The sequence below is a fragment of the Corvus kubaryi genome, unplaced genomic scaffold, assembly GCF_017639235.1.
Source record: "Corvus kubaryi isolate FWS band 111438036 unplaced genomic scaffold, C.kubaryi_AGA036_p1.0 37262, whole genome shotgun sequence".
Classification (NCBI taxonomy): domain Eukaryota; kingdom Metazoa; phylum Chordata; class Aves; order Passeriformes; family Corvidae; genus Corvus; species Corvus kubaryi.
In genome coordinates, this window is record NW_024581078.1 from 58037 (window position 1) to 74545 (window position 16509).

The following is a 16509-nucleotide window of genomic DNA, read 5'->3' on the forward strand; positions in this document are numbered from 1 at the left end:
TATTTAATAAAGCCAAGCTTTCTGTGGTTATCACAGTGGTCTCAAAGTGAGCGACGCAAGCAAACTCTGCATTCTTCTTTTTAAAATGCTATATAAAAGTTTTAGGTTTCTTGGTTTGTCATACTAGCAGTGAGTTCAGTGCTGCAGTTTTTGCTCAGTTGCAGTGGTTTTATTTTTTTCGAAGAGCAATCCTTTTTGTAATAACAACCAATTTTGTACCTAATGCTACATCCTTTCTTAACTTCTGATAGTGATGGTCTTATCTAGAAGGCAAGGGATGCCCTCTGCATCTTCCCTGATCTACACCTGAATGAATGTAGGAACAACCTACAGGAAATGGGGTATAATTGCAGAAATTGCCATTAATTTGTGGCAGGGCTCAAGAAGACTGAAATTACAATCTGATTTTGTTAAGTCCCCTGGAAAATTTACTCTTGACTATAGCAGAACTGAGTGTTACGTTTTGAATTCTAATTCTGATGTAGTCTGCAATTTCCTTGTTGGCATTGTGCCTGTCCTTTCATTGCTGTGTGTTCAACTGTCCTGTCTATTAAACAGGCATGTTAAAAATTCTCCTGTCTCACAGGTAGAATTGTGTGGCATGTTCCCTGCTTGTTGCAGAATAATTTGATGCCTCTCATAGAATTTTGAAAACGCGAATAATGAGGATTTTGTATCCCACCTCTGTCCTCAGCCTTTGTTAAAGGAAGAGCTTCTGTTACAACTTGACATTTTAATAGATTGTTTCATTCTTAACAGGATAGTGCAAGTTCTGTTGGATCAGGAGAATTTACAGGAGTGAAGGAACTGGACGATATTAGTCAAGAAATTGCACAGCTGCAGAGGTAATAGTTGTGGACTTTAACAAAATCTTGGTGTAGAGTGACAAAATAAGTCTATAGTACAGATGTGTCAGTTACTTCTATTTTCTTCTAGCAATTTTGTCATTATTTGTTGCTGTAATCGGTCATGAATTTCCGAGTGATACCCTACAGGTCTGTCAGGTGACTTCAGAAGATTGATGATGGGCACAAGATGGTATTTTTCAAAGCGTAATTGATAAATATGCACCTTTTCTCCTTTACAGAATACATGAGAATACAGGCTGGCGTTTTTGGCTGCGTGGTGTTTCCGGAATAATATTTAATTGATTGTTGCACATGTGTTATATTATTTAACTAATCACAGATACATTTTCTTTTTTGTCTGACAGAGAAAAATATTCTCTGGAGCAGGACATTAGGGAAAAGGAAGAATCAATCAGACAGAAAACCAATGAAGTTCAGGTAAAAACTCTGTTTATCATTAGTGGTTTTCATTTTCATCTAGGTAATATATGGCAATTTAGCATTTTTTCTGTCTTTCTGTTGTTCTATCATTCTTTCTGTTGTTCTTTCTTTCTTGAGATTTTCCTCTAACTTACAGAAAGAATTTTATTTTAGTGTTCTCCATCAGAAATGTTTTCATCTGATGCTGGCTAATACGAGCCTAGTATATGTGAACAGTTTGAAATGTCTTTTTTGTTAGTGTTTAACTAACACCGTAATTTAGGAAATCATTGTTTGGAGAGTACTGGTTTTGATAATGAGGATAACTCGATGCCGTGTGCTCTGTGTCACAGTCCCTTTTCCTTCTTGTGAGCAGTGATTTATTTCCTGATGTCTTGCACAAGTTCCTGCAGAAACAAAACAGGCCAGTGCAGGGTGTAGCATATATGATGTAGAAAATCTTCTGAATTTTGCTACGTTCTTTGTCTGTGGCTGATCCTTCCTTAAGACAACAGCTAAATGTGACTTCCAAACTGTGGAATTTTCTTCAGGAACTGCAAAATGATTTAGATAGGGAAACAAGTAACTTGCAAGAGCTGGAGGCTCAAAAACAAGATGCTCAAGACCGCCTGGACGAGATGGACCAGCAGAAAGCCAAACTGAAGGATATGCTGAATGACGTAAGGCAGAAATGCCAGGAAGAAACACAGGTGGTGAGTGTGTGTTAATTCTGGACGTGCTCAGGAGTGTTACTTCTTCTGTTCAGGGAAAGTCTATTTATGTAATGAATAAGCTTGCTTGCTTTCCTTCTTTCTTTCCTTCTTTCTTTCCTTCTTTCTTTCCTTCTTTCTTTCCTTCTTTCTTTCCTTCTTTCTTTCCTTCTTTCTTTCCTTCTTTCTTTCCTTCTTTCTTTTCATTTCCACACAAATACAGAGGTCCAAGAAAGGATTCTGCTGTCCTAAATACCTTTCATAATGGTCATAAATGAAAGGTTGAACCCGATGATCTCCAAGGGTCCCTTTCTACAGGAATTGTTGCTGTTCTGAGAATATATGAAGCATTTATTCAGCCTAATACAGCAGTTGAAAATCAGTAGTCCTAACCCATGAGACAGTCCATGGCAGTGGTTCTGGTTTTGATCACTCTGAATGTCATCAGTATTGAGTTTTCAGGTTGATACAATTGCTAATGGAAATAGGATGTTACCTTGAGGTAGAAACTTACTGTGTAAGGAAGTCACCTAAGAAAGTGTATAAGGAAGGTTATCTGCAACTCTGTAATTTTAACTCTTACTGGAGTTAAAAATGCACTTTAAACTATTTAATAAATGTTTGAATGGAACCAAGTTCTGAATGGAACCGAGGTGTGAAGGTGAACATCCAGGAAACAGCTTTTGATTACCTTTTTAATTAGTGGGGTACTTCTCTGATTTAAAATAGTATTTCTTGGTTTTATTGAGTGTGCTTTTATCAAGGATTGTAGCAGAAGCAGCATGCATTTCTTCATATTAAGTTCTAAATATTTTCCTTAGTAGTTGATAGGTTGGTTTACCACTTTCTATTACTTATTATAAATTCACACTTTAACAAGTCCCATTTATTCCAAATTTCACTCTGATTTTTCTACTGTGTTGTTTCAGATTTCATCACTAAAAATGCAGATTCAGTCTCAGGAATCAGATTTAAAGTTACAGGAAGATGACCTTAATAGAGCAAAAGCAGAGCTGAATCGCCTCCAGCAAGAAGAGACTCAGCTAGAGCAGAGCATCCAGGCTGGAAAAGTGCAGCTTGAAACAATAATCAAATCTTTAAAATCAACCCAGGAAGAAATAAACCAGGTATTCACTGTACTTCATACAATTTTTCGCTTCTTGAAATGCTGAGTTGAACATTGCCTAGAAGAATTATTTTTCAGAGGAGAAAAGAAGTCCTGGTTCATGAAATAAGCCTTTTTGACTGGTGTTTGGTTCGGTTAATTCCCAGTTTGAGTCAGGAAGCATTCAGTTCTGGTGGGGATGAAATGCAGCTGGCTGGCACCACTGTTTTAAGGAGACTGTGAGAATGATAGTGTTGTCGAGTGCGTAACATGCTAAAACATTTTTCCTTCTCAGGCGAGAAGTAAACTCTCTCAGCTGCAAGAGAACCATCAGGAAGTGAATAAGAGTATTGAAGAGTACAATGAAGCTCTCAATGGGATTCATGGTGGGAGTCTGACAAATTTAGCAGACATGAGTGAAGGCCTTGGGCAGACAGAAAGAAGCAATTACGGAGCTATGGTAAAAACAAAATACTGTTGTTCAGTATATTTTACACTAATTAAGCTTCTGACTTGCACCTAATCTGAAATAGTTGTTTAGTTGGTAGTTGGCTCGTTGGTCTTGTGGATTTGTAACCTGTCACACGTTCAGTCTCAGGACAGAGATGGGGCTTTATTTCCAGGTCAAGTGTTTTGTGTTTTCTTGCATGCTGTCCAGTTTACTAAGGCAAAACCTTCTCTTGCTGTAAACTTCCCTTGATCATGTATTTCCTTCTTATTTCCAAAAGAAGCTCTACAAATTTCTGCTTTACACTGAGCTATATTTATTACATATCTCAGTAAAAAACATGTTCCCTTTCCAAAAGGATGTTTCTCTTTTGCTTAAATAATTCCAGCATCATCTTTCTCATTTATTAAGTTTTTATTTAATCAGCATTTTTTCCCAAATCATAAAATCTTTCAAGTTCTTAAACATTTTTTGAGTCAATTTCTTTTGGGTATCTATTGCTGATTTGGGTATTAAATAATCCTCTAAATCACAAGAATTTTCTTTTTTTTTTAAGCCTATTTCTTGTCTTAAGGCAAGATAAAAGTTGCATACTTGCTTGATTCTGCTTGCATGTCTGTGGCCCTTCATCATTATGGAAACATGCTTACCCTTGTAAGCACAGTATTTGCTATGGGTTTAGTATGAGGTTAAATATATAATGTGTTAGTAAATATTCACCAGGCATTGCTGCCTTTAATGCCATACTTTACACTTGCTCTGTAAAAACAAACTGCTCGAAGGAAGAAAAGTGTAGATAAAAAAGAGCAGTACATTGAGAAACATGGACTTAAAGGTCTTAAAACACTTTAGTGCTTAGTTTCTGTGCTTGCATGGCTTGCATAAATATATTTAATTTCCAGTGAAATCTTCCAGATGTTTTGCTTACTTGCAAAACCTAGGAGCCACTTACTGGCAGAAAACAGCAGTCTATGTTCATAGCAATTTTTTTAAACCATTGTGCCACTTTCCTGTTTCTCAATTCTTCCTTCCTCTTCCTTCTCTCCCCACCTCCCTCCCCCTGTTCTGAGAAGTATTAATTAAGATGTTTGCATTTGCATCTTGTGAAGGGATGAAAGAAATCCTGTCTCTTTCTGGTGTTGGGGGCAGTGTGAGTGGGTAGCTGTTTCTGGATATTCCTTACATTGGTGTGGCACGGCTCTCATTGCCCCTGGAATTCTGCTGTGCAGGTGCTGTCTGCGCCTGGGCCTTCATCAGAGACCTCCAAATCAGACCCAAGCCAGGGGTATCATGCAAATGAATGTCATGAAGAGGTTTCATAACTTCAGTTTGCTGCTTGTTCATGCAGGGTATTTTCTGCAACTTGACAAACTTAGATTTGGCCTCTGCTGAGAAACCTTGTCATCAAAATGTTGGGGTGACTCTTCCTGCATGAAGTGCTTTATCATGGGAAATCAGTATTTGGAGTTTTAAACTCAAAGATGAGTTAAAAAGAAGCAATCTAGTATTTGACTACTCAGTAGTAATTTGTTGTATTTCTAGTCCACGGATTATTTATGTATCCTTTCCTTTTAAGTAAGTGTCTTACCTGAAGCTGAGCTGTTAATGGGGGGGAAGAATTTTTTGATAGTGTGATGTTTGAGGTTGGCTTGCTTTTGTTATTTGAGATTTGAATATATTAATACAGGCAACAGTTTAACATTTAATTGCTATATGTACTGTTATCTTTTGATGTTCTGTGTAGCCTTGGGGTACACATTCCCATCTGCTCTGTAATTACTTCTACTTAGAAGTCACATATTGAGAAAGTTCTTTAGAAAGCAATTTTTAAGATTGTTAAACAGGAACCAAGATAGCATTCAATTTCTGCTAAATATGTAACTGAGCATTTTTATCATGACCAGCTGCTGTGATGTTTCTCCTCTTAATTTTTAGGATGATCCATTTAAGAATAAAGCCTTGATGTTTACCAATAATACACAAGAATTGCATACAGACCCATTCCAGTCAGAAGATCCTTTCAAATCTGATCCATTTAAGGGAGCAGACCCCTTCAAAGGCAGTAAGTGACAAGTGCTTACCTAAGACCTTGAAGACCAATTCTTGAGTAAATTATGTTTTCACAAGCTTTTATCATCCTGCTAAATAGTAGATAAAACAAATTACTTTTCTCTTCTGCATAGGTGACCCATTCCAGCATGATCCTTTTGCAGAGCAACCACCTGCTCCAGCAGGTAATAGCCCTTTTTAATGGCAGGACAGGTGTGGTATAAACGATTTGTAGCCAAACACAAAGATTTACAAACACAGAGAAAGCATAAAGGTTTCCCTAGCTTCGGATTTTTGGTTTGCGTGTGGGAACATAGAAACCTGACAAGGTGTGCATTCAGAATCAATATGTTTAATGAGAAGTGTGTAACTATTAAGTCTGAAAGCTTCATATAAACATGTACTTGCTCAAACTTAGGAAATACCCTCTGTAGAGAGGTCTCTGGAAGTTTATCGGATTTACCAAAACACTGTGTACTTGTGTAGGAAAAATTACCTCAGTGAGTGTGAGGTCAAATGTAGCATGTTTATAGACACACTAGTGCTACATTCTATTTACCTTTTCATGCTCCTTCTAGATCCCTTTGGAGGAGATCCGTTTAAGGAAAGTGACCCATTTCGTAGTTCTGCCCCTGAGGATTTCTTCAAGAAACAGGTGAAGAGTGACCCGTTTACCTCAGATCCATTCACAAAAACCCCCACTTTACCCTCAAAGGTCAGTAATTTTTAAATCTACACTTAATAGATTTCTTTACTGTTGACAGGCTTATTGTCTGAAAGCTAAAAGGAGTGAAATAACACAAAATACTTTTTTCCTAACTGATGAAATATAATTAATTGTATTCTTAAAATGTAAGTATGGATTGTTAAGGCAATCTGCAGTGTTCTCTCTGGTTCCATGATAATGAGGTACATCCACCATGAAGGTACTGTTAGGTGGATATTTTTCTCTCTGTTGGGAATTTCAAACCAGCAACACCCACTCATTCCCACCATTCCCTCCATCCCATAGATTTGTGCAGTCACACAGTGAGTGAGAAGGAGGAACTGCTCTGGCTAAAGGATTCCTGAGCCCTGAGCACACACTGGAGCCAGCACAGTGGGGGGACCGTGCAGAAAGTGCTTGTTAGATCCCTAGTCACAGTTCTGAGCTTTTCTGATGTACATGTGTGTGCTTCTTTGGGGGGGAGTATGAATTTTTTGGTTTTGTTTTTGTTAGTGTTTTCCTCACTCTTATGCAATTCATTGAGAGTTTGCCACCCAAGACCAGTTTCAGTCGGTGGGAGCTTAGTTTGTCTTGCAGTATAGGATTGTACTTAAATAAAAGCAGACTTGTCAAACTGAAGAGCAACTGTAAATACCATCTGTATTTACATATACAGATTCTCTGAATTAATAATAATATAAATGCATGACCCAAATATTCAGTCTCTGTTGCTTAAAGACTAAACACTTCTGGGTGTATTTTCATATGTTGCCCTGGTAACTAATGTTGCTTGTATTTCAGTGGGATCTCACTTGTAGGTACCTGGTGTTGTGTTCAAGGCTATCCATAGCTAAATGCACTAATAATGTAAATTTCATACAATCAGTTGATTTTATCCTACTCTGTCCGCTGAATAGAGTGGTCTGAAATCGGAAATAATTTGTCTTAAAGCAAGAGATTTTGATAGGCATAAAAAGCTAAGTGCACAGTCCAGCAGCAAAATAATTATGCCTATCTGTTCTTATTTAGCCTGACCCTTTTGAAAGCACTGATCCTTTTACGTCTTCCAGTATCTCTTCGAAAGGTCCAGGTAAGAAGTAAACATTTTCACATGAAGATATATAAGGAGGTATCTTTTTATGAAAGAAGAATCAAATATAAGAGTTAAGAATAAAGAGTCTTGTGAACTGTTGGCAAAAAGCATCACGGTCTTGTTCCAGTTCATGAAGACCATCTGTGGCACTATATATGCCTTTTTTTTTCTTCCTGTATTTTCCCTCCAAACAAGTGGTAGAAAACCTATTGTTTTGTGGAGTTCTCTTGTAACATCTCATGGCAGGTCAAAATGCAGGTGTCTTTTAATCACCTGCCTAGTTTTGTGCTTCATTGGCACCACCAAGCATTCTTTGTAATTCTTAAGTATTACTCAAAATAACTTTTTTTCCCCCCGTGTCTGTTCCAGATCCATTTGGAACACTGGATCCATTTGGAAGTGGTGCTTTCAGTGGTGGTGAGGGATTTGCAGACTTCAGTCAGATGTCAAAGGTAAAGGTTAAAAGGAAAGCAACTGTCCTTTTAAAAATGTATGTACAGACACTTTTTTAAAGGGTGTGATACGATTGTAACTTTTCAGCTGACAAACTGGTTTTGGTCATTTTTTTCCTATCAGCCTCACCAATTACGTAGCAAAGTCTTATTAAGACTGTTAGATTCAGTAGGGATAAATAAACTTCTCACAAATATTTTCAAATACCAGATCAGGAAAAGAAACTAACTTGTAGTGTTAACTCGTGAGAAGAGGTAGTTGTTGTGGATATTAATGTATTTCAGTGTCCAGCCTTCCTGTAAGTTCTGGAATTTGCTTCTTTGTTACTTCATAGTAAGTATTCTGACTTGTTTCTAAGCTTACCATAAAATCATTCAGGTTGGATAAGGCCTTTGAGAGCGAGTCCAACCATTAACGAAACACCACACTACTAAATTTACGTAAACTAACCTTCCTGTAAACCCACTCCACTCTTAACAGTCAATCAGTCTCTCCCACGTTTTAGATGTGCAATTTCTGTTCATTTTAAATAGCAGATGAAGAAAAAGGTTCAGGACACACATGAAAAAAATGGATAATTGTAAAGGTCTTGGTCTGCTGTTACTTTCCTGAGGTGGAGTTTGGAATTTACAGTTAACATCAGTGCCCAACTCCTTACATTAGTTCTACAGTAATGCTTGAACACTGTAGAGTAAATGTTAAAAATAAGATAGGTTATCTTTTCACTTTGATAATTACATTTCTTGATGGTTTTTTTATTCTCCCATAACTTTTCTTACTATTTTGGGGAGGGTTTTAGCTCTCCACTAGATGGCAACAGCCTTTACCAATAGACATGGCTGGCTTGAGGTAGAAATTTTAGCAAAGGTTTGACTGCAATTTTTACCTTTGCTCACAGAATTCCTCCTTCTTCATTTCACAGTGATAAATTTCCTTGCATGGCAGAATACTTGTGGGCTTCTTGAATCAATAGGAGAGCCCTTTAGAAAAGCCATCTGAATACAGGAAGCATTAAACCCATGCTTTTGGATATTCCCTAAGGTTTTGCTAAAAAGTCAAATACCCGTGTGTGACTTCAGAACAGCTTAGAATAAAGTTCTCTGTTCTGCAGTGTGCCGTGTTTTTCCAGGTTCTGTCATGGTTCTGTTTATCAGAGTGAAGGTCAGGCTGTGGTATGACTGTTCATTGCCAAACAGTAAAAAGTAGAGTTTTGCTTCCTTTTATTTTCTCATCAGCTTTTTGCTAGGACTAACAGTTCTAGAAGTACTTAAATGATTAAGAGCGTAAGTTCTTTTGAATGTGAATGGAATCTTAGCACTGCTGCCATTGGGCATTAGCCTCTTACACCAACTCTCTACATCTGCCCTCAGGTTTTGAAGTTAATGGTTTTACTTGAGTTAACCTGTAGCTTCATGAAACCACAGGTATTCTACAGTGTGCTTACATCCCTTCTCTTTTCTTTTTTTCTCGTGTAGTCAGTAGCTTCAGACCCCTTTGCCCCCTCTTTTGGAGGGGTGGGATTCGCAGATGACCCTTTCAAAAGCAAATCAGACACACCAGCATTACCTCCGAAGAAAAATGTCCCTCCACGACCCAAGCCACCCAGTGGTAAGGAGGTTTTCTTCTTTTAAAATCTACTTCTTCCGATTTACAGTGTATTACTGGATATAAGAACAAGTTGACAGTCTACTATTTATCTTGGTTTTACTATTTCAACCATGGAGGAAGATATGAAGTTACCAGTAAATTGACAAAATTATCAGTAAACCAGACTGGAACTCTTCAGACTGGAAAACAGATGATGACAGAGTGCTATGACAGATCTGTAAAATCACACGTGGCAGGAAAAAACGGGAAAAACCCCTATATTTTCTAAGTAGACAACACGTAGGATTAGTAAATGGCACCTTTAAAATAAAGAGGTTTGTTTTTATATGGTAATCTAAATTTAGGATTTATTTCTATGTTTACCAGACAATATGGTGAATGCAAGAAAGTTTGAATGGTCTTAAAAAAACCTCTAGATAGTTCTCAGAAGAAACAGGGGCAACAGGGTGTCCCAAAAGCCAAAATACTGGCTCTAACTGCTTTGTAGCTGAGTAGCAAGGCAGTCTGACTATGGCTGCATCTTTATCTTGTTTGTATGTTCTTCCTGAGGCATCTGCCACGAGATACTGACAAGAACAGGGTACAGGGTTAGACAGACCTGTCCTGATCTGCCTGTCCAGGTAGGATCATTCTTGCATTTGCACATTACTGCGTGAATTAAACAGAAAACACTTCCTGAATATATATGTATATGGCTTTGCTCCTGCTTCGAGTCCCTTATTTATGAAAATCTGGGAGATACATAAATCTCATGAACTGAAAATAAGATCTCTCTTAGTGGAGCTTCAACTTCTGCCCTCCCTGGAGTTGTTTTCAAGATACTCAGCTACCAGTGAAACTGTTTAAAGAACTGAAGGCACGTAGTTTCAAGTCTCCTTTTAACAACTGTGGTAGAGTTCAGTTGATATTAAGAGGGAACTTTCAGTTGGCCTCAAAAACCAACAAAAGCTGGATTCTGCTTATGGATAGGCACAGACTTTTGCACTAAACACATGGATCAACATCTAGTATGTTTACAGTATCTAGTATCTATAAAGATACATGGAATATCTTATACTATATACATCCACAGACAGTATTAGGAAGCATCGTACAGAGAGAACAGATCCATGATTAATGTCTCCCTCAGTGTGTGGATTCTCTGCCTTTCTGTTGGTGCATTTTGGAGCAGAGCATGCAGCCTGTTTGTGATGGGTATTGTTGATCTGGCTGGTTTTGCAAACCAGTTATTCTAGAATGAACTCCTTGGATAATGTGAAAAGTGCTTTCTGTTACCAAGGTGTCCTTAATGTCATTATATGCCATCAATTGATCCAAGGTATGAAAGATACCATTTCACACAGTAGACTTACCAGCAGACCATTGCAGCAGCATTAGTTTGTTCCTGTTGCTGTGATTTCATTGCTTAAGAGACGATGGTGCACCCTAAAACCCTGAAAGCAACAGATGAGGTTTTTTGTAGGTGGGTATTGATGCAAACTTGTCAGGAAATGCTCTAGGATTGTGGAACAGCCCTTGAAGCAGTTCATTCCATGCTTGCTTTGTGTATTTTCTACTACTGAGGTACTAAGGACTTGCAGTAATTAAAAAAAACCCCCACATAATACGTCATGTTGACAAATATCAAACACTAGGGCAGACATGAATAAAAGGAGAAATAGAAAAGCTGAAGGGAATCTCATCTGACATTGTGAATTATGTTATTTTTCTTTATTTGGTTTTCAAGGAAAAGAGTGCAAGTGGCCATCTTTCAAAAAAATGTCTACATGAAATATTTTAGTGTTAACAGGGCCTGTGTGAAGTTGGATGATTCAAACAAATACTAAATATACCCATGTTATCTCTTGTATGTGGTTTCTCTCCATTCCTTGTTAGAAACATGATTACTCTTAGCAAATGCAGCGTAACAGTAGCAGCAAAGGTGAGTACTGACTTACCTACATGAGGGATTTGGGATTTCTGTGTCCTCATTCCCTCTTTTGTACATATTGAGGAATTTGGTGAATATTCAGCTTTATTAATATATTTTTATTTTAGCCATGTGCACTCAACCTTTAATCAGTTGGTTAAAAATGGTTTAAGTGTGTCTCTTCCCCCTTTCTAGGGAGATACAATATTTGTGAGGTTCCGCTGCTCTACCAAAAGCAAATCTTGTTATGATAAAATAGACTAAGGAGGAAACAACAGGGTTTTTTTTAAAGCAAATGAGCCTCGTGTGCTTACGCAGTTCTACTCCTCCCTTCCTTCCACAACTAAGGCAATCTTCAGTGGTTACTTTAAGCATGAGAAATTATATAGTAATATAGTGTGATTGTAGCAAGAGATACAGCCATAAAATGTGTGTTAGAATGGGCTCAGCAAACAAACAACAGACAAGAAACTTCCGTTGTTTCTTACCTTTCTTATTGGTCTGTTTAATTAAAAAACAAGTAGGTGATAAAGATCTTGCTGATGGATGAATAAATGCCAGTTATTACCAGACAAACCTGTAATTTGCCTTTCTGTTCCATCCTCATACTCTTTTTAGTAAAACTGTTCTTGGGGGGGGATGGTGCAATTTTTAATATTGAAAAGCACTTTTGTGGTTTGTTTGCATTTTGGTAGGCAGGTGCAAAAAGCTATAAAAGAAAACTTTACTTGTCCTCAAACCTCTGCTGTCAAGTAGAAAATAGAAATACTTCTGCAGAGCACTGGAAACTGTCTGATTTCCCAGGAAGTTGATAGTGGAAACTAAACAGGATCCACCAGGGATTATTCCTGGTTATTCCTGATTTGATGCTTTTGTGTACGCGAAGCTTTTGTGTGTGACGTGCAAACATTGTCTGATAATCCACTGAGGGATTGCACGATGTCCTGGACCAAAGTGTGCCACAGTTCTCACCTTGCCCATGGGTCTCTGTTTTGTCCAGATGAATGAGGAGTTTGGCATCAAGTCTCATTCCTTCATGAAAACAAAGGCAGAGCAAACCCTTGGAGCTGAGCACAGGATCAGGGAAACACTTAAAATCATGGCATGTCCTGAGTTGGAAGGGACCCACAAGGATCATGGAGGCAAACTCCTGGCCCTGCACAGGACACCCCAGCCATCTCACCCTCTGTCTGAAAGCATTGCCCAAGCACTTCTTGAGCTCTGGCAGCCTTTGGGCTGTGACCCCTGCCCTGGGGAGCCTGTTCAGTGCCCCACCACCCTCTGGGGAAAGAACCTTTTCCTGGCAACCATCCCAGCCCCCTGACACAGCTCCAGCCGTTCCCTGGGTCCTGTCCCTGTCCCAGAGCAGAGCTCAGCTCCTGCCCCTCTGCAGACCCTCGGGAGGAGCTGCAGCCCCTTGAGGAGTCTCCCTTCAGTCTCCTCTGCTCCAGCTGAACGAGCCAAGTGCCCTCAGCCGCTCCTCAGACCCTTCCCCATCCCTGTGTCTGTCCTTTGGACACTCTCCAACAGCTTTGGATCCTTCTGATCTTGTGGTGCCCAAAGTGCCCCCAGCACTCAAGGTGTGGCCACCACAGTGCAGAGCAGAGCAGGAGAATCCCCTCCCTTGCCTGGCTGGTGATGCTGGGCCTGGTGCCCTCCAGGACGTGGTGACACTGAGGGCTGCAAGGGCACACTGGTGGCTCATATCCAGCTTGCTGCCAGCCAAGGAACCCCTGCTCCCTTTCCACGTGGCTGGTCCGCAGCCTCTCGTTCCCCAGTCTGTCCATGCATCCGGGGCTGCCCTGGCACAGGATCCGGTGCCTGACGTGTTAAGCTGGGGATTGGCCAGCCCTTTCCTTTGTCAAGATCTCTCTGCAGCACATCTCTGCCTTCAAGGGAGTCAACAGCTCCTCCCAGCTGTGTGTCATCACCGAACTTACTTAGTCTGCCTTCCAGTCCCACATCCAGGTCCTTCAGGAGGAAGTTGTAGAGCACTGGGTCCTGAAACGGAGCTTTTTGGACACAACCTCTGTTTACCGTCTAGTGATGGTCAGAGCAAAAGGCCTTCAGATGTACCTGGAAAGACCTTTAAAAGGAGTTTGTGGTTCAGGGGAGCTGCTCTCATGTCCAGGCTCTGGACACAGTCTTCACCCAGCATTTAGAGAAACTCATCTGCGTCTGCCAGGGTTGTCAGCAGCAGGATTGCAGTGGGTCATCAGGTCTGGTCCTACACATCCTGACCTGTTTGCTGGCTGCTTGTAAAGTGAAAATGGGTTGGTTGTTTTGGTTGGTTGGTTTGTTTTTAGTTAGTGTTTGGGTTTTTTCACAGCTGGAACATTGAGGAGCAGCTGTGATCTGAGTGTATTAGCAGATAGTTCAGTTCACAACTCTCTCTGGTTGGTAATATCAGGCAGGGATAGGCAAACCCTTTTTGTGTGGCGTGGATTAGGCACCTTTCAGATCCATATCTTTCCCTTCTTGAATACTGAGATTAAGAGAGGGTATGACAACCATGAGATTATTTAATTAGGGTTGTATCTTGGGTAGAATCTCAACCTTATACTTGTTTTGTTCATCATAGATAATTTCCTTCTTCCTTACTCTATTTTTGACCAGTCTGTCAAGATCTTTTAGACATTTCAAAGTCCTAATCTGATCCTTGCTTGGTTCAAGAGAAATCTCGTGTTTGTTTCTATGGTGAAATGCTCTATTGAGCCTTTTTTCAGTATAACTATTCAGAGGTTAAGTGCAGAATCTTTAAAGAGAATTGGAGGAAGGTTAATAACTCAGTGAATCCCAACAGAGAATAGCAAGGAGAAGGTGCTCCAGAAGCAGCAAACCTAGATACCAGTGTCCCTCAAAGCTCCACCATGCTGTTTGTCGTGGTTTGAATGCAGCTGAGCGTCAAGCACATGAAATCTGTTATTTTCGTAAGGGGAAAATAAGAAAATATTGAGGAAAACTAGAAAGCTGCGAGGCAAAACAGGTTCAAACTTAAACAGTTGCTGTACAAAGAAAAAGTTTATTACCAACAGAATTAAAAGTAAAAAGAAATAACAAGAAAATTAAAGCAAACCTCCCCTCTCTTCCAGCACCTCCCTCCTTTTAGTCAATTCACACAAAGGATAACAGAACATGGGATTTTAGTCAGTGTTGCAGTTCTTGAAAAGTCTCTTTTTTTTGCTTAAGGAAAAAAAGGGTTTCTTCTGCTTCACGTGGTTCCCAAACTGCCACCAACAGCAGACCCGCCCGGAAAGAAACAATCTGCTGTGGTGTAAAACATCTCTTCCATGAAAAATCTCACAGTTCCTTCACACTGCCAGACATGGGCCATTGCATGGGGTTATTAATCTTTTTAAGGATGAGTTATTTTGGCCTGAACACAAAGGCTTTTCTTCACCACAGGTCTCTAAAAGCCTCTCACTGCTTCTCTATAGCCTGGCATAGGCACTCTTTGCAATCTTCACGGGCCACATGTGAATTCTCCATCCCCCCATGTACTTGAAATGGATTAAAGAGACAAACAGTTTGTGATATTACAGTTTCTTACAGTTCAACCCACTCCACTGTTTCATGAAAAGATTCGGAAAATCACCATCTCTGTTCCATACATGGTTTAAGGTTCTCTTTAGGTTGAGGAAGATCAGCCAAGAAAAAGTTCTTTAGCTCTTCTGACAAGACTCTTCTAATGAAAATCCCCAAGAGAGTGCGTGCATGTTATTTTTCTTCAGGAAGGTATTCATATCCATGAAGTTCCTAATGGACATTAGGTTTCGTAGGGCTTCCCTAGGACTTGGCTGGAGTAATTTGATGTTCACCAGGTGCTACTGGAGAACTTGCAGGTTTCTTTGGAGAGGAGTGGAATGTTTTGTGTATTTATTGGTTATATCTTGAATGATGCTCAAAAAGCACCAAAGAAATTCCAGTGCTTTGTGTAATGAGCTGTGATAAACAGAAAGCAAATAATAGTGAAGTATCTCAACATTCTTAAACAAAGGTGCCCTGTGGCAAGGGTCTACATTCCACTGCACATTATTTTCTCAAACTCCCCTAAAGTATAGCTGAGTTTTGCAGATCTATAAGTACATTTTATTTTCTGGCAGAAGACTGCCTGTGGTGTTCAGCACTACCAGACTTCTGGTCACTTTATATTTCTTACGCAGCTTCTCGGGGTTTATGGGACTTGTGTGTAATTAACGATAAAAAGTCTGAAAGAACTGGTAGACTGAAACCTGTCAGTTAAAATGGCTCTTGTGAGTTCTCACAGATTAAAAATTATGTTTTCTGCTGTGAGCTGCAGATTGAAATCAGTCAGAGTTCGCTGCTAACTAGTTTCTAGGTAAAAGTTGTTGATTACAGAACGAGAGAAAGAGATTTTTTTTTTTCTTTTTTTTTTAAAGTACAGGAAGTTGCTGTGTGGGTGTCAGTGATTGGGTTATAAGTAAAATGCTCTAGTGCTTTGATCGTGGGACCTAGTGCTTATGCCCCACCCTTACCACTTCCTTTCAGTGCAGCCCCATGCATTCCACATTGCGGTTATAGCAGCGCTGTTAACCAGTGAGATTAACCACTACTGACAAGCATCTGACACATTACTCTCTATGCTCTGGACTCCTAGTCAGGCCCTTGAGTTCCTGAAGGAAGCAACTCTATATCCTAGGTAGGACGAGCAACACTTGACCCCTCCTAGTACAGAAGGTAGTGCCCTGCCTTACTGATGCTGTGCATTAAGGATGTGAGGAGAAGACACAGGCATTGAACTGTGTGATGCTGTTCCTGCCTTTTGTGGGCCCTTTCAGACACAAGAGTTCCTTCCCCATAAAGTTAGCACCACAACAGGAGTGTGTGACCTGGCTTCCAATGGGACAAGGCACACCAAGTTGTAGGATACAATCAGTTCCCAATGATGCTTTGCATTGTCTTGGGTTTTACCACTGAGTGTTCCTGTAGGCCTCCTTAGGAATGGGAGAGTTAACTCACACAGCCAAATGCCAGAGAGATGGTTTAATGCCTTTAAGGCTGCTGGTGCATTCAGTGACCCGTGCTCCTTATCCACCACTCAGTATTCCTGCATGGTACTAAAATGATGGGATATAGTTGGTGTCACCAGGTACTAATTGGCATCCTCCAAACAAATGTTACTGGCCCTGCTCAACTAAT

At 39.9% G+C, this 16509-nt stretch overlaps 1 protein-coding gene across 3 annotated transcripts in view; it reads left to right on the forward strand.

The window, feature by feature from the left end:
• Positions 1–16509, forward strand: part of EPS15L1 (epidermal growth factor receptor pathway substrate 15 like 1) — a 48761-nt gene that overhangs the window by 13186 nt on the left and 19066 nt on the right. For all 3 annotated transcript variants that reach the window (XM_042024320.1, XM_042024321.1, XM_042024322.1), the window contains 11 exons: positions 760–845; positions 1214–1286; positions 1820–1981; positions 2908–3105; positions 3379–3543; positions 5467–5593; positions 5715–5765; positions 6159–6295; positions 7316–7376; positions 7749–7831; positions 9308–9440. In XM_042024320.1, coding sequence (XP_041880254.1) covers positions 760–845; positions 1214–1286; positions 1820–1981; positions 2908–3105; positions 3379–3543; positions 5467–5593; positions 5715–5765; positions 6159–6295; positions 7316–7376; positions 7749–7831; positions 9308–9440 — 1276 coding nt within the window. The remainder of the gene's footprint in view (positions 1–759; positions 846–1213; positions 1287–1819; positions 1982–2907; positions 3106–3378; positions 3544–5466; positions 5594–5714; positions 5766–6158; positions 6296–7315; positions 7377–7748; positions 7832–9307; positions 9441–16509) is intronic.